Source organism: Acipenser ruthenus, chromosome 4 (genome assembly GCF_902713425.1).
Source record: "Acipenser ruthenus chromosome 4, fAciRut3.2 maternal haplotype, whole genome shotgun sequence".
Lineage (NCBI taxonomy): Eukaryota > Metazoa > Chordata > Actinopteri > Acipenseriformes > Acipenseridae > Acipenser > Acipenser ruthenus.
The window spans coordinates 102906416-102924967 of NC_081192.1; the positions used below are offsets into that span (position 1 = coordinate 102906416).

The 18552-nt window shown below is 37.0% G+C and overlaps 1 protein-coding gene across 2 annotated transcripts in view; it reads left to right on the top strand.

The window, feature by feature from the left end:
• Nucleotides 1–18552, top strand: part of LOC117400368 (la-related protein 4B-like) — a 49252-nt gene that overhangs the window by 21109 nt on the left and 9591 nt on the right. The window contains exons 1-12 of one of the 2 annotated variants that reach the window (XM_034000220.3): nucleotides 864–4365; nucleotides 6946–7093; nucleotides 7427–7600; nucleotides 11425–11506; nucleotides 12306–12442; nucleotides 12814–12917; nucleotides 14095–14205; nucleotides 14754–14807; nucleotides 14902–15111; nucleotides 17190–17296; nucleotides 17574–17822; nucleotides 18234–18279. In XM_034000220.3, the coding sequence (XP_033856111.3) occupies nucleotides 931–4365; nucleotides 6946–7093; nucleotides 7427–7600; nucleotides 11425–11506; nucleotides 12306–12442; nucleotides 12814–12917; nucleotides 14095–14205; nucleotides 14754–14807; nucleotides 14902–15111; nucleotides 17190–17296; nucleotides 17574–17822; nucleotides 18234–18279 (4857 nt within the window). In that variant the 5' untranslated portion in view covers nucleotides 864–930. Of the gene's footprint in view, nucleotides 1–863; nucleotides 4366–6945; nucleotides 7094–7426; nucleotides 7601–11424; nucleotides 11507–12305; nucleotides 12443–12813; nucleotides 12918–14094; nucleotides 14206–14753; nucleotides 14808–14901; nucleotides 15112–17189; nucleotides 17297–17573; nucleotides 17823–18233; nucleotides 18280–18552 lie in introns of those variants that run through there. The other variant, XM_034000223.3, reaches the window with a different exon arrangement.

The window sequence follows — 18552 nt, forward strand, 5'->3', positions numbered from 1 at the left end:
TGATGTAAGTACATTTAAATCACTGCTGTTTACAAAACATAAAACTAGGTACAGTTTTGTATAGGATTTGTCAGTGACCGAAAGTAAAGAAGCAGTGAACTTCTCATATTTTTAGCCTTGTGCATAGCGCAAGAGTGACAAGAAAACTGCAGCCTAACAATTACTCCAAAGCTCCCTATTTTTCTGGTACAGCTTTAGTTTTCAAAAATAAATAATAATAATAATAATTTTAAGTGATAGGCTCATTAAGTGTTTCAAACAATTAACACTAAGCCTTGCCGTGCAAGGGCAGGTGTTTATTGTTTTAATCTATCAGAACCAAGCATTGCCCTGCGAGACAGCAATTTAATTTCTAATTGTTTCACTGTGATTTTTGTGCTCAACAATGTCTGTTACACAAAATCATTTAAAAACTCTCCTGTAACATCCAGCACCAAATTAAAAAAAATAACCCTGAGTAAATAATAATTTAACTGTTAACATGTCAATATACCTATCGATTAAACAAGCGATATAACATAACCAACCTCGGATACCTTCACTAATAATATGTTAAATATATATATATATATAGCATTTATACTGCTAAACGTTCTTTGCGTAGAGATGCTTTAAACATTCTCTCTAGGTGGGAAGAAAAAAAAGCAGAAAAAGTGGAACTTTGTGGCGATACAGTATTTGGCTATACTTAGAATTTGAGCACAAAAGAACTAAAAGAACATTTTGGTAGGGATACTCTTTACACACGGTGTCAGGTTTGGCATTTGAATTTGGAGTGACAGGAGCATGTGAATCCTTCATGCTGATTTAAATATGCTATTTTTGGTCTCCGGGTGCTGTCTGCGGCCCTTATGAAAAGTGCCGTTTCATTTACTTTCCAGACCTTAGAGTTGTAGGAAGGATTGTTGCTTTGTGACTGCTATAACCGGCATGGGTTGCTGTTTTAGTAAAGAAATGGATCCAAACAAGCCCAATGAAAGAACAAGGCTTTTACAGACCACTCCAGGAGAAGCACTTCAAGAAGGAATAAGTAACCACGTCTGCCCTATTGCTGATCTTGTTGACCGTGAGGAGCGGTGTGAGCTTGTGAAGCACAGTAATGGGATAGGGGCCACTCTCGCTAGTGACCCATCATATACTGACAGGAACCGCATAGAGCATGAGCAGGATGGGCATTTATTTTGGACTCGCCCCACTACAAATCACGGGATGCAGACTTTGACTATTAATAAATCACTCACAAACTCTGAGGGAAATGGAGATAAAAACAGCTCTTCCAGTGTTCAAAATTTTAGAAGTTTTAATGGAATGTTTACAAGGTCTGGGAACGGTGATGCAGAGGATGAAAAATTGATCGGAGAAGATATGACAACAGAATGTTTTGGCAGCGAAATTCAGGAGACTTTTAATGGAGTGCCAGAGGACGATAGCTGCCATGCTATTCCAGCAGTAAGCTCAGGAAAGTCACATGTAACAACCACAAATCACACTCCCCTTGAACACAAGCTGACTTTAAATCAGGAACTTGGAGAAACTGGTTTGCTACAAGTGAAATGTTTGGAAAACAGCCATATACATCTTGGAAATTCCTGTATATTGCAACATAAACTTGAGGGTGTAGTGGACATGCTCTCTTCTAATATGGAAACAAATGAATTGCTCAATAAAGAGAAACTAGACACATTTGGAGAAGAAAATGTGTATTCTTTTGCTGTTTGCTCGGAACAAAGTAAGTTGAGGACAAAAAGTTTTTATAACATTTGTTCAATAGACCCTGAAGATTTAGAAAGTGATTGGGGGGCACCTGCTGCCGTCCAAGAAGACATTGCAATGGACTTTAATCATTCAGCTGTTGCAGAAAATGGAATCTGCAATGTGGCATGGTCTCCAGGCACCAAGAGGGGGTTTTCAATACTGCAGTCTGTAAAAACAGCAGCTGCCTCCGAGCTACAGCAGTCGGTGCTGTCAATTCAAACGACAATGTCACGAAATGCAGCAGGTCCACAGAAACCATTTGTTCCTGATTTATTGCAAACATTTTTGCACACTCCTACTTCAGTTGGCCAAAGCTTAAAGGAAAATATCGCAACTGAGAGTCGGTGCAGTCTTCCTCTGTGTGAAAAGGTTTACGATGATGATGGTGAAACCTGTGGTATGACCAGTGGTTCATCTGAAATTTGTTTTGGGTGCAGTGATGCACCAGAATGCCTACATACAGATAGAGAAATGGAGCAAGAACTAGAAATTTGTAGCAGTCCGTGCACAACAGAGCACCTTCATGACTCGGCACCTGACTTATTGGAATCATTCGTACAAGGATCAGTGGTGACTTCAATAAGAAAAGCCAGAATGAGAGCATCTTTTAGTAATGAGGAAACAACACAAAGTTTTGGCAAGTCTGGTGACACAGTAGAAAGTGAGTTCTTAAATGCCCAGAAAGTAGGCTCTGCGAAGTTTGAAGTCGATCATCATAAATTGACTCAACTAGAGCAGGCTGTGCCATTAGCTCTGTTACAGGGGACCCCTTTGAATTTGGAGGCAACTCCTGTTGAAGCAGAATCTACATATGAAATGGATTTTGCAAATGACGGTGGCAGAGATCAAAACTCCGAAATAAACAGCAAATTTATCCCCGAGTCAAAACTGCATTTGAATGCCACAGCTGATGTATCAAGGGTTGGGATACAGTGTCAGACAGAATTAGCAGAGGGTTTAAGTAATCAAGCCCATAAAGCACAAGATACGTTCAGTCTTAAATCTGATCTCTGTGGTAATTCAGAGGATCTTGCTGATGACGTCGGTCAGCACCTGAACTCTAATACACAAAAGCATCTCTGTCGGAACTGTGAGAGTGTAAATGAAAACAAGACTTCCATAACCAGCTGCAGTAATGAGTGTATTTATCAGATTGATACTGAACTGCTAGCCCCTGATGAAAACTGTGAAAATGTCATGGAAACAATAACAGAATTCTACCCCTTGGCAACACAGGAGCATTTAGATGATAAAGGTAATATCTGCCTGAAACAGGCAGAAGCATTTGACACAGGCAGTGATGTCGTCTCAGTTTCTATGGCAGCAAGGTCAGATGTGAGTAGGACGGTATTGCATTATAGCGAGACTGGATTATGGGATAGGCCTACATGTTTGCTTCATTTAAGTGGAGATCATTTAGACACAGTATGTGACGGAGGACAGGATTCAAAAGATTCTTCTGATTGTGTGATGCAGCAGAGTGACTTGATGAAATATGACATGGGAATCTTCCAGCAGGAGTCTGAAGCTGCCTTTATAGCTGAAAATAGAAGCTATGTGTTAAACGAAAACAGGGACTTAAATACCAAATGCAGTGCACTCTCTTGTGTGCCAAACAGGCCTGCAGTGCTGGAAAACTGCAAGAGTGTGTCTCCTCAGAAAAACTGGTCAGACCATGGATTGCATGCTGTAGGTGCTGAACAGCAACAGACTTGCAACGCCATGCAACTCTCCTCTGCTGAATCCAAACTGGCCGTCTGTGATGCAGCTAATGCTACGTGTGATCAGCAAGCAGACAATGGAGCTACAGAGGCTTTAACAAAGTTAGAATTGCAACACTTTTCAGGGGAGGGGACGACTTGCTGTGCTGTCAGAGACCCAACTGAAATTTGCCACGTCAGTACAGTCAATAATATTTGGACCGAAACAGACATTGTTAATAAAATGCTGCTGGGACTGGGACTAACACAAGGTGCAGCACATGGTGTTGTGGAGACAATACCTATGAGGTCTGAAAATGCAGATGATTCAAAGGGCACGGCTAATGACGATGGAGGCTGTGATTCTGAGGAAGATGTGTGCCGTGGAGTTGATATCCCAAGTGCCTCAATGGTGGATCCTGATCAGCTTGACATGTATGCTTCTATGCCTTCTTACGAAATGCATCTGATCACACTAAAGGCTTCTGCTGAACACAAAGAAACAGAACATTGTGAGAGTACTAGTTTAAGTGATGAAGGCCTTCATAAAAATGATAGCATGCTAGATTTCGTGGCAGACATTTTGGAGGACCCCTTACAAAATGATAGTCACGGTTTTTCAAAGGAATTTTGCCTGCCACCATGGGCCCAGGACCAGCTGCACTGTGAAGAGCTGCTTGGGCAGTTTTGTGGAAAACAGTCCCCAGAATGTCCGTTGGACTGCATATGGGATCCTAGTTACTCTGAAATATCTACAGAAGGCAACATGCAACAGAAGACTGAACCTAAACCGTGTGTTGCACCACAAGACTTGCAGATTGCTGTGGCTTTTATGTCGGCTTATCCTTACAATCTTATGGTTTCAGACAAATCTGGATTATGGGGTTGGCAGAACAAAAATAATGAAACTGTAAGTATCATTTAAAAAAGAAGTTTCACTAACTCTTGCCAATGCTTTCTTTTGTTTTATTGTTTTGAATTTTTTTTTCTTTAGTAACACTTCTGCTCTTCCTGTTTTTGAATTGAAAGTACCAGTTGCCAATCTTTGCTAATAAATGTCTCCCAGTAGTTCTTCTGTCTCCGTAAGCCTTCTACTCGTCAAAGTGGGGCACTGTTAATGTGTACCATGGTTCATTGTAAGCACTGATAAATAAATTGGTGTGTTGCAATGTCTGAGTCAAACAATCTCAAGGTTGTATACAGCTGAGTAATAAACGATTTACATTCAGATCTCAGATTTACATTGAGAACCTCCTTTTAAGCAATTTAATGAATATAAAACAATCTGGTATCTAATGTTACTGTATGGATGCAGTGCACTATTGAAGTGGGTGGGAACATTTCTGTCCAGTACACAATTCTCAGTGATGAAACTGTATATAATGTTACGGTTCAGAGAGTGTGGTTGACTTTATTGTACTGTTCAAACACAGGGGTGAGCAATTTTTTAAATAAACTTCTTGTCCAAGGGACAAAATGCTAAAAATCTACTTGCCCCCTCACCATCCCACAAAACACACACACATAGAATATAACTTTTATGATTTTGCTTTTATTAAACAATGAACACTAAATTTAATTTATGGATACATTTCTAAAAAAATGAATTTGAGTACATTTTAAAACTTATTTTCTATGTTCAAACTAGGTAATCGTAGGGTATATTTCATCAGAGTGAAAAAGTTACTCTTAATCTTCAAATTCTCAGCTGTTTAGAAAGGTATAATACGGTATCCTTTCAGTAGATATTTGTCCTGATCAGAATTTGAAAGTCACGTTAGGTCAGTCAGACCTCAAACAGGTAGAATGTGTTCGCTGGAGCAGAAGGTTAAAGGATTGCTTTCTAAACTACATTACCCTGAAGAACGGTGCTGACGCTTGTTTTAATACGTTTTGATTTCCTGTATGGCCATTGGATAAACAGAAATAATTTTGTTTTGTGGGCATTTCATTGGGCGTTGTGCTGTTGGTCTCACAGCGCAAAGTTGTATTAAATAATTAAGACAATCTATAGCTTTACAAACCTACTGCCAACCACCTGAGTTTAAGTAGCTTAAACCGATACATATGAAATAGTTTAAAGGTTTTTGTAATTCTGTTATATATTCTTCCTAGAGCTGGCGGTCAAACTTTACTGGGCTCCTACTGCAGACAAAGGCAATGTAAATGTATTGTTGCATTAATTTTAAATATGTTTGTTACTGTGTGTGACCTGAGGGTTCAAATTAATTAAAAGGATAAGTATTTGTGTACTCCTTTTGCTTTGTGGTTTAGTTACACATTTTTATTTATTTTTTAAATTTTTCATTTGTATGTGCGAGGCTTCTGCAGTTTAGAGTTTTCAGGACCTTGTGTGACTCTCCCTAGAAATTTTTCTAGAATTTTTCTAGAAACAGAACGTTGTGATAAAAAAAAGCTCTTGTCCGACGGGCAATGTATTTAACTCCAAAGCTGGTTGTCCCTCACACAAATGTTGTTGTCCCAGGCGTCGGGCGATAGGAACCCCTGCAACAATATGTCAATTAATAAATGTCAATTCTATTTTACAAACAGCTGCTTTAGTTTGGACTGTTCCATAGTGGACTTGCATTACAGACATTGTCTGTATATTTGCTGCACATGCTGATCACTGACAGTACTGTAGCTTCTGAGCTTAGATTGCAAATTGTTTTCATTTGATTGTTGAATATTATTTAAATGTATTAAACTAATTAATAAAATAAACTTTATTTTGTAGCTTAAGGCAATGTAGAGATTTTAAATTTAAGGGGTTCTGAAGGAGTATAGTGCCGAATGCATACACACACTGAATACATCTTTGGAAAGCCCTGAATCTGTACTTTTAAACAAACCATGAGCCAGGTAAATAAATGGCTTTACGGTGCCTGAGTAATATGTGTGTAACCTTCGGTGTGCTGGCGCTCCAAAATGAATGGGGCTGAGTTTTAAAGCGAAAGTCACCACTTGCAAAACAACACCTAGATAGACTTAATATTGTCTTCTTTTTTTTTTTTTCAAAACTGTTTACTTCCTGCAGTGTACTGTTTCTGTAATGCTTAAAGATAGCGGCAGAGAATCGCGTTTGATAGAATAGTCTCGCGGCACTACTTTTTATTTATTTATTTATTTATTTATTTATTTATATATATATTTATTTTAACCAGAACTACTCAGAATGCGGCTCATAGTGCTTTCATCACTGACACTCACTTCCTTAGAGATTGTTATAGCATTTCAGGCATTCTAAATTGTGAAAAATACAGTAGCTTGGTGTCTTAAAATATCTCTGTGGGTTTTTCCCGCACTGAAAGTTGCAGATATGCAGGAGCAACTTGGAAAATGCGCGATTCCCGCGATCCCGCGCTTAAATTCAAGCCCTGGTATAGATATCCTTGAGCATGTTAATTCATTATATTTTTTATTCTGCTTTGTGGACATTATGATTTCATGTCTAATACAATTGGCAACCTACTTTTTTGTTATTTTGCAGGAATCTGCCAAGGTTTCTGACCTTAACCCAAATGCAAAAGTATGGGCAAATCCCATGCTAAACTTGGAATCCACTGGGGCCACCAATAGCAGTGTTCACAAAACCTGGAAACAAACTTCAGATAAATCAGCTGAAACTTGTCCAGAAGGTAAGGTCATATTTTGTAAAATGTTTTTTTTAAATAATTGAAGCTGTTCATTACTAAAGTTAAATAATGAATATTCCACATGCACTTCTGTAAAGTGGATCAGGTTTCTTCTGGTATTTGGCTTAAGGTGCAGCCTTTTTTATATTCTCCTACTGTGTATAATTGTATGAAAGTTTGCAGTAAAAGTCTTTTGAGTTATCCAGATTGGCGAATCACCTAGCTTATTGTATACAGTCTTCTGGTGAAACGTTTTTTAGTCACTTTACATTTTTGTCTCTTCTATTTTCCAATATTTTAGAAATACATTTAATTAAATTTAATTTTTTTAACTAGGTTATGAGGCCAACAGTGATAAAGAGGAGCTGTATCGGGAGGCTTTGTTACCTGAACCCCAGGAGCCTCCAACAGCATTAACAGAGCAAGCAGACATGAACGCTGCTGTCATCCTGGAGTGCCCAGACTCTGTTTACACAGAGTTTGATTCTATTCAGGAATCCAGTCAAACAGGTAAAAAAAAAAAACAATTGGAAATAACTGGGATGAATGTAGCTTGGAAACCAGCAAAATGTATATTCATCTTAGTCCAGCTATGATACACAATGGTGCTTGTGTTGCTGCCTTTTACTGGCTTTAGAATACACTGTCAGAACTTACTCCATTAACTATTTAAGCATACCTGTAAGAGCTTGTATGCATTTGCAAACTCGCTGCCATCATTATACCTACTACTGCTAATCTCTCAAACCATAATCTGGTAACTTCAAATTATTAGTGTTAAGAAAACGTATCTGGCAAAATCGGCACTGCTGCCTGCTATTTTGGGGTCGTGACTTTTTGGTTTCCGAATGAGAGACCTAACGATGCGAGTTATTGTCTTCATACTCGGTACACATACATATTGCCTCTTGGCCCGTGGGTGTTTTGCAAGAAAAAGTAACCCTTTTTGTGACTGTTTGTTTTGCAAAGCTGCCCCTGCCACAGTGTGAAAGCCTCCTATCTTGGAAACCATTTGAGTTAGTGACTTCATTTTATCAGGGTTATATAAACACTGCATGCTTAATGTGTTGCAACCATTACATTGACCTGTCATCTGTCGTGTGACATTTGAAGCTACAGCTGCATGGACACAGTCCACTGAGTTACACAGAGACGGTCCACTGATGCCCTCTTCACACTAGCATTTTTATACCGGTATCATTGGAGAACCGTACCGAAACATCTGTCCAGACTGGAGTTCTTATCAATGTCGTACCGATATAACTGTATTGGTACAAAACTCAAAAAGAGCAGGTTTCTTACTGCTATTGTTTCGATACGACTCGGAACAGCTTAAGTGTGGACAGGTAAACAGAAATGGTATCGATACAGTTGAGTCAATATTCTGAAGCACGCGGACGTCTTGCTTTTACAGTTTAAATACTTTAAACCACTTTACATTTTACAGTGAGCAGGTTTATTATCATGGCTACACCAAAGAATGCCAAAAAAGTGACAAATTAATCTCCACAAAATGAGTGATGATGACTGAGGTAAAGCGTAGTGCAGATCAGTGCCACTTTAACATAAGATTCCTTGTGAGGGAATATCAAAAAGCAAAAAAAAATAAAACGTGCATTCCCAAAGCCGTGATGCAAGCCCACTGTCTTTGCAATTTCATGCTTTTAAAGACGGCTAATTGTTTTTGCCTTTTTGTTAGTCTCATCCTTTCGCATTCTGCTCGTCTTCATAATGATTGAACACCAAAACAAAATACTGTATATGGACAGGACGGCAAAACATGCTGTATTACATAACTGATCCATTTCTAACAGATGTGACAGCGGTATTCATGGAAACGATTTCAGAACCCGAACACTTTAGATTTCAACATACATGAATGTGGACAGGTGTATCGCAACTGTATCGTTACTGTACCGGTATTGAAAAGTGAGTTGGGACAGAAAGTGGTTTCATACCAGTATGTTCTATACCAAAACAAACTGTACTGGTATCGTACTGATACAAGTGTGAACAGAGCTTTAGTTACACTTTGAGACACTGTCTTAATGTTTGGTACACAACTGTGTTTTGATTTTTCTAACTTAAACACTTCAACTCCAGATGTAAAAATGAAACCCCTTCCCAGGTACCAGATTTGGAAAATAATAATAATAATAATAATGTTTTCAAACCTGTAATTGCTATAAAATGTTAACATATGATAAATAAAACACAAATAAATGACTTAAACTGTGTTTTTAATTAACCCTTTATGCTGCTGTGTACTACATACCCATATTCAATATAGAGATAAAAACTTTTTTTTTATTCAATATAGAGATAAAAACGTTGTTTTTTAACAATGAAAACAAAACCGCTGCTAATAACGACAATAACAGTAATAATCAGTAAACAGTAATTATCAAATAAAAATTAAACAACATCAAAACGTGTGTCAGTATCGACTTGCTCTGTTCCATTTATTGAAATGTTCAATACAACAGAACCCGGGGTTGCCTTCACAACCACTGCACATTTTTCTTTTGTCTTTTCTTTTGTTTTCATTTTCGTAGCAGACCCTGTATCTTTTTTACGGTGACTGCTTCGCTTGTGTTGGAGGGATAGTCACAAATGCATGTACACAGCTACTTTGCGCAGGCATTGTGATGGATCTGCCTGCCGCATTGCCTGTACCCAGTGCTGTGTTTTGATAGTATTTCATCACAGCACTGCCATTTCAAAACAGCTTCCCGTTTGCAGCTGGCTTACCTGTAAAGTAGCTGCATGCTCTTCTGTTTGTACAGTTTGTACTGTTCCTCGCTCCACATCCTCTTCATCATAATAACTGAGTGATCAGTCAGCATCACTGTCGCTGCTATCGAAATCCTCCGAACCAACTTCACTTCCGTTGCTCATTATAGAAAGACCACGTACGTTGCCATGTTTAGCTTTCGCTAAAAACTATATAAACTATAACTAAACAAGTAAAACTAATAATAAATAAAAAAAATAATTTAAAACACTATATATACTTGTACAGACTGGAATTGCTACATGACACTCAATTGGATAAATATGTCACCTGACCCTCCCCCAACTTTCATTACACATTCCACAGTACTAGCACTGCTTTAGAGAATGAAATCTGAAACGCTAGACTGAGAAACCGATCATAGAATGGGAAACGTGACGTACGCACATACGGCATGGTACTGTATGTGGGTTTTCAATTGACATACATGCGTACGTCATGGAGTTGAAGTGGTTAAGGTCCATTATTAGTGTTGTCCATTTAAACATGAACCTTTTCACTGCTGCAGTGCTTTACCTCTGCCAGTACCAAAGATACAGACTACATGTTTTGACAGTGTCTCTTATATCTGGTATTTTCTGCTGGTATATGTCCGTGGCACATTTTTTGGACCATATTATTGATACATATCACTCTTTCATACAGAGTCTTTTACAAGCTGTATTATAGGATTCTTTCAATAAAGTTCCATTACAGACGGTGTCCATTGTTTTTAACCTCTGAAGATATGATTGATCTAGATCTCTTTTAACATTTGCATACAATGTTTTGTTTATAAACCATTCACTCTGATGTGACTTGCCCCTTGGGTTGTGCTGCTGGGGGTGCTTGGTTTTGCTTCATAAACTCCCATCTTTAGTTTATCCTGTTGCTTTTTCTGCCATATTGGACTCAGGAAATCACATCTGCAGAGCTACTGTATCTGAATGAAGTGTTGCAGTTAAATATTGTGTGATCTGTTGCACCAACAAAAGAGCAACAGTCAAACCTGCTCTTAACAGTTGTCTCTTTGACATGTTCACACATGGGGATTCATTAGTCCCTATAGGCCTGTCCTTCTGCACATGTGGTATTTTAATATAGGTTGGACTGAAATTCATTTATTTAATTACCTGCACAATTATCTATTTATGCCTGTGTCTTAACAAGTTTACATATCCAAAAAATGGAGCTTTGATCCTTATAACTAAACACATTGACGCAAGATTTTTTTTATATTCAAGTGAGAAATAGGATTGTGTAACTGCAGGAACCACTATTTCAGACACCAACCTACTGTAGCTATAATAAATAAAATATAGTGTGTACATACAGTTGCTTAAATTACACTAGCACCTGTTTTTAATGCACAAGTAATTGAGCTGCTACACAAACACTATGCTGCAGAGAAATACAGATTAATACAAAATACTATACCTAGTTATAACTTGACAAGTGTTTGTTGATTACAATAAACAGCTACCTTTAAAAATCTGTTTGATTTTATATAAATGTAACATACCTGCACGTTTTACATCTTTTCATTTTGTGTCCCCTTTAGGAGGAAATGATCCACCTCGGTCCGAGAGTCAGGAGGACCTTCGGGAACATCTGAAAAAGACTCTTGAGTACTGCTTATCTCGGCAAGTATATTCTTTAAAAACACATTTTAAAAAAATAACATGTTTCTGCAGCTCGATTTGCAAGATCGGCACGCTACTGGAACTATTGGCGTTAGTGCCACTTTTAATTTAGGGCGGTTGTAGAATGCATTATAGCCAAAAGGTTTTTTAAAACACACGTTATATTTACGGGTAAAATGTTTCAGTGTGAAAACTTGAGTACTGTAGCTGTCCTTGAGGGGGGGGAAAAAAATAATAAAAATCTTGAAATTTTGTAGTACACACTGCAGTGCAAAGGAATTACATAAATATTTAGGGATCCAGTGATGCAACATTATGGGAGGGAACACAGGTAAAATTACACGGTAACTTTTAATAGTACAATCAGCCTAATATTGATTCTTAGTCCTCTAAATCATAAGGTAGAGTGTTTCTGTATCCCAAGCCAATTGATAAGAATGTCCTTTTCTTTTTCTGTGATATGGAGAGGGTAAAAATGATCCTTTCCAGTAGGATAAAAACACTTACGGCATTTTGTGAAGACTTGCTTAAATAGGGTATTCGCCTATTGCAACATATCACTTTTGTCATATTTTATTTGATTTACATGTGGCCATAATAAGTTGTTTCCAAGTATCCTTAGGGGGAATTGGTTCCTAAGAAATGCAACATAATGCTCATTAGTCCTTTCTCTGGTTTATGTGGGAGGTGTTCTCTAAATGCAAGCTTTCTCTTTTAACAACAAAGAATTTGATCTGTGGGTGGGTATGTCAAGGCCATCTAAGAGTGACATGTTTGCATTTGCTGCTTTCTTATTCAGTGAAAACCTTGCCAGCGACATGTACCTAATATCTCAGATGGACAGTGACCAGTATGTGCCAATAATGACAGTAGCGAATCTCGATCATATAAAGAAACTCAGCACTGATATGGATTTGATCGTCGACATCTTAAGGAGTAAGTATGTCAGTTCTGCAGTCAATCTGAATAACGCATTGTGTCCAGTGCTCAATTTGTAGATTTATTTTTAATTTTTAATTTTTCTCAAAGTGAAACAAACTGGAGCAGGTTTCAAAGGCTGGCTTGGGATTTGTTTTATTACTTACTGCTTATAGCATTAAAAGTATGTGTAGTTGTGTGGTTTGACCATTTTAGAATATTTTGTCCATTCTTTTTATCAAATAGGTTATGAAATAGGTGTGTTTTCACCTATTGGTATTTTTCTTCTGTTAAGACTGCATTTGGAGTAAGAAACTTCCACAAGTGGCAAGCACTAAACTGTGCAAGATGTGATGTCTAAATGTGACCATTTGTGTATTTTATTTTAGCTTTACCTTTAGTTCAAGTGGATGAAAAGGGCGAGAAAGTCAGACCAAACCAGAATCGCTGCATTGTCATTTTGCGGGAAGTTCCAGAGTCAACCCCGATTGAGGTAAGTTGTAGTCTCCTGTACAATACAATTTAAGACATTATCTGTCTTGACCTATTGGATTTATCTTAGTACACAAGGATCTATTTATTTCTCAAAAATCAGTATAAAACTAATATAGATATAGATAGATAGATAGATAGATATGTGTGTGTGTGTGTGTGTGTGTGTGTTTTATACACACACAACAAACAAAATATATAAAATATATATCTAAAACACAATTAAACTAACGATGGTGAAAACTCGCTTCATGCCAGTCAAGAGGTGAACAGTCTGGCCTTATTTGGTAGTCTTACTAGTGAAGGGTCATAACATTTCTTGTAACAAATAATATTGTGAAATTGATTATTTTTAAAAGTTCTTGTCCAATGTATTGAACCATTCTAGATGTTTGTCTTTAGTTTTCTTTTATATAACTTCTGATTTTACAGTTTTAGTTTGTAATAGTGTTTTAAGCACCCTAGGAGGGGAGCTGGTATGAGTTTGCAAACCTGTCACTGCTGTACCTACTACTGAGAATATCTTAAACCATTTAACAAACAAACTGGCAACTTTTTGTTTTCAGTTTTGTGGAAACTCCACTGGAAAAATCTATTGGTACCCTTCACTTTGACTTGTGACCTAAGATGGCTGCCATCTTTGAGTCATGTGCCTTTTTTGATTTATGGATGAAAAAAGTGGCCTAAATTGTGAGGCTGCCTTCTTACTGTGCACTTGGTTAACTTAGATTAATTAAATACCAAATACCTCTCTTGAATCGTTTCTCTCTTAAGGGGTAAATTAATTGACAGACACCAGGAAACTAGTATTAAAAATATTAACATTAACAAATGTGCCAAAGAATAACAAAAAAAAGTCCCCATTTTGACATCGTGCAAAGCCGTAGAGCTCTGCAAAGCTGCTTGTCAGATCAAATGTTTTCCATTAGGAAGAAAGTTTTGATGGTAATTGATTTGCGGTTTAGTTTTTAGAATTGATTTAATACTGTACCTGCATACATCTTAAGGTTTATGTAGAAATAAAGATGTATGTTTTTTTAAATATATAAGGTCATTTCGTTTGTCTTTGCACAATAACAACCTTTGCATAGCTTTTGTTTTCTGTTTGTGCACTAAATCCAATATTGAATTGGATATTGTGTAATTACGCACATTTATCTCATATTCTTTTCTTTCAGGAGGTAGAAGCTCTGTTTAAAGGAGAAAACCTACCCAAATTCATCAATTGCGAGTTTGCTTACAATGATAACTGGTTTATCACCTTTGAATCTGAAGCTGATGCACAACAGGTATACAAGTACTTTGTTTTTTTTTTTTTCTTTAAGATGAATACATTTACAGTTTTACATAATCTATTTAGATTTTCATCCTTGCTGCATAAATGTATGTTACTAATGTTACAGGAGTTACCCAACCAGTATTTTGCTGCCCCCTGGTCATTTTTGTAACACATCTTAAGCCCATTAAATCTCTGGCAATTGCTGAAGCAACTGGTTAATTTTTTGTATTTGACATTTCCATTCACAAGTTGAGCAAATTAACTTCTTGTTGCTTTAACTCTTTACATGGAAAAAATTGCTTGCAAATGTCTCGATGGAGGAAGCTGCCTGAAAGTTTGTTTTGTTGGTTCTAAAAAAAACAAAAAAAAAACACCATAAAGCAAGCCCAGCACTGTCTATAATGTTCTTCATGAATGGTTTAATATTTTAACAATTCAAAATAATAATTTTTTTTTAATTGACACAACTAGTTGCTTTTATTCCTTTAAGTTGTGTTTTATATCCTATTTGATTTAAAATAAACACTAAAGTTATGCTTCTCCAATATATATATATAGGCCTATAGGTACCTTCGAGAAGAGGTGAAAACTTTTCAAGGAAAACCCATCAAGGTAAAGTTTTATGCTTCTATCATTTTTTTCTTCTATTTTAAAAACAATTTATAATTAAGTGTTTATGGATTTTTATTTTTGTTTTGTCAATCAGGCAAGAATTAAAGCAAAGGCAATAGCCATCAACACCTTTTTGCCAAAGAATGGCTACAGACCAGTGGATGTGAACCTCTATGCTCAACAGCGCTACACAACATCATTTTACATACCTCCTGTGTACAGCCCACAGCAACAATTTCCACTATATAGCTTAATTACTCCACAGACCTGGTCAACATCACACAGTTTCCTTGATCCAGCATTGGTAAGCAGAAAGCATTTTCTTTTGCATGTAGCGAATATTTAGCAAACATTGAACAGTTTTAGGGTACCTTTCTGGTTGCTGTTTTTTTAAATTGTGTGCAAAAAATTGTTTGTGTGTTTTGGCTTAAACTGCTGATAGTTAGTGGGAAATGATCTGAATACTGGGCTGTAGTTTTAATATACCTGAAACGGTTCTGGTATAGTAAACAAACTTCTTGCTTACGCACAAAAATAGGAGGAGTGGCAAACACCGTTGCAGCAGCAAAGGTCATTCAAAATGATCTAGACAGCATTCAGAACTGGGCAGACATAGCAAATGACATTTATATAGAAGTGTAGGTACTGTACACAGGCAATAAAAATGTCCATTATAAATACCATATGGGAGATACTGAAATTGAAGAAGGAATCTATGAAAAATTTCTAGGAGTTTATGTTGACTTAGAAATGTCTTCATCTAGACAATGTGGGGAAGCTATAAACAAGGCCAACAAAATGCTTGGATATGTAGTGAAAAGTGTTGAATTTAAATCAAGGGAAGTAATGCTAAAACTTTGCAATGCATTGGTAAGACCTCACCTAGAATATTGTGTTCAGTTCTGGTCACCTCATTACAAAAAGGATATTGCTGCTCTAGAAAGAGCGCAAAGAAGAGCAACCAGAATTATCCCGGGTTTAAAAGGCATGTTGTACGCAGACATGCTAAAAGAATTGAATCTATTCAGTCTTGAACAAAGAAGACTACGCGGTGATCTGATTTCAAGCATTCTAAATCCTAAAAGGTATAGACAATTTCGACCTAGGGGACTTTTTTGACCTGAAAAAAGAAGCAAGGACCAGGGGTCACAAATGGAGATTAGATAAAGGGGCATTCAGAACAAAAAATAGGAGGCACTTTTTTACACCGAGAATTGTGGGAGTCTGGAACCAACTCCCCAGTAATGTTATTGAAGTCGACACCCTGGGATCCTTCAAGAAGCTGCTTGATGAGATTCTGGGATCAATAAACTACTAACAACCAAACGAGCAAGACGGGCTGAATGGCCTCCTCTCGTTGTAAACTTTCTTATGTTCTTATATCCCAGGCTGTATGTAACAGGGAGATGGCTAGGAACATACAGCTGCAAACCGAGGCGTCTACTACTGATTATATTTACAACTCAGTTGCATGTAGGAGTAGTTTAATAACTGTTTTAAGTATTGTTAGTTTCACAGACCTTATCTAAGATAACATTAGGTAGTCCAAGACTGGTGCTGTGAATCAACCGGTTAATTTGATTTCATTCCTTTAGAGAAAATAGGGCAAACTTTGTATTTCAAATGAGGGTCTTCTTCCTCTTATCTGAAACATAATATTAAAAAAAGTATTACAATGGAGGTTAACAGCATTCACCCTTTAATTTCCAGTTGAATATTTTAAAACCTAAAGTTTCCCCTAAAGTCACTACACAGTGCTAATTACTATAGCAATTTTACCAGTCCTTTTTTTAATTTTATTTTTTTATAATTTTTTAAACCTACAATATGTCGGGTAACTTCAACGTCTCCTATCTTTTAGTGAACTTCGTTTATTATTATTATTATTATTATTATTATTATTATTATTATTATTATTATTATTATTTATTTCTTAGCAGACGCCCTTATCCAAGAGCGACTTACAGTCGTAAACAAAAATACATTTCAAGAATCACAGTACAAGTATTAATACAATTAAGAGCAATATAAAATACAATGACTTCGGTTCTAGCAAGTGCAAGTACATGACAAAATACGATTCAGTAACGGAGCTGATAACAGTGTCAGTGATAGTTACATCAAGACTGGCCTCCTCCTCGTTTGTCACCTTTCTTATGTTCTTATGTTACATCCCTAATCATGTCATAAGTAACCCTTTGTGGCAGTTTTCTTCTAAAATAAGCATGTTCAAGGGAACACTGATTCAATATGCATTCCCCTTTCCCATAATCGGTTTGCTACCTGAAAAACAGTACATCTGTGAACTCTTTCAAGTAACACAAACCACCAAGTATAAATGTCCTCAGTCCATGTTAACTTGCAGAAATTCTTCCTCAACAGGTATCGCCGTTTTCCAATACTGGATTTATAAATGGGTTTACTACTTCTCCTGGCTTTAAACCTGCTTCATCTCCACTAACCGTCAGACCGTACTCCCCCAGAAATAGGTGTGTCATTTTGCAAATATTTATTTTGTTAGACTAAAGTCTTGAGTAGCCACATGTAACTGAATATTTAACACATTAAAGATGTATTTGATAACATCTGTGAACCAGGTTCTTTTTGTTTGTTTTTAAATGAACAAATTAGACTTTAAATGTTACATTTAAGTTGTAACTCTAATATAAGCAGCGATCAACAAAAAAAAGAAAAAAAAAAATTCTCTGCCATGTGTTAATATTGTTGTGAACTTTTGCAGGATTAAAAGTTTCATATGTTTTGTAGGAATCACAGTAAACCTCACTTGCGACCTACAGTACCTAATGTAGACCGTGGGCCAGGACTTCTTGACAGCCCGACTATATTTCACTTCCCCACTGATCGGCTGCTGAATGGTGTTCGCAGCCCTCCGACACGGCCAGTTGGACAGAGCAGACCGCGGTTACAGAACAGCATGGGCTACAAGAGAGACATAGGGACTGGGAGAGTGGAGCCAAGCAATGCAGACTGTTCATCTAGTATGGGAAGGGGAAGGTAACCACCACCTTCATTATTTTCTGCTCATTGAATTTAAGTTCAGCTATTGAATATGGGAACTTTCAAAGAGTGCAGTGAACTGTTTCACTAAAGTTTTTTGAGGCTGAGGTCTGTCAAAGTTGTGTTATCTGGAGTCGCTGTTTTTGCACCTCATGTCTTGTAAATGAAAAAAATCAACCTAAGGAAATATTGTACATTCTCAGCATTTGTAGTAATTAGTTAAACAACAATATACTTGTTTTACACAGCTAGCAGGGATATGGTTGAGGCAGAAGTATGACAGACTAGAATGTTACTATATCTAGAGAACCGCTTGTGCAATAGTTCTGAAACTGTGACATTAGATTTATAACAGTGCTGTGGGATGTGTGTTACTAACCATACACAATTTTGTTTGTTTTTTTTAAGGAAAAATGTATATGGATATAGGAAGAAAAGGGAAGACAAGTTTACAGTAAGACTTCATTTAATTTTTTTCCTTTTCAAAAGCCCCCGAAGATACAACACTGTATAGATCAGTCCTAACCTTAAATGTTTGCATGCACTTATTGGAGTTCCCTTTGCTTTCATTGCTAGACATAAGCCCTTTTCGGACTCCTGACTCCAAATCAAATGGTTGCCCATGCAACTGCATTTTTGGCAACTGTTTTTTGAGGGCCTCGGTGCCTGTTACACAAAACTGCACCACCTCCCTTTAAAAATGTTTCAACATTTGTGAATGTGAAAA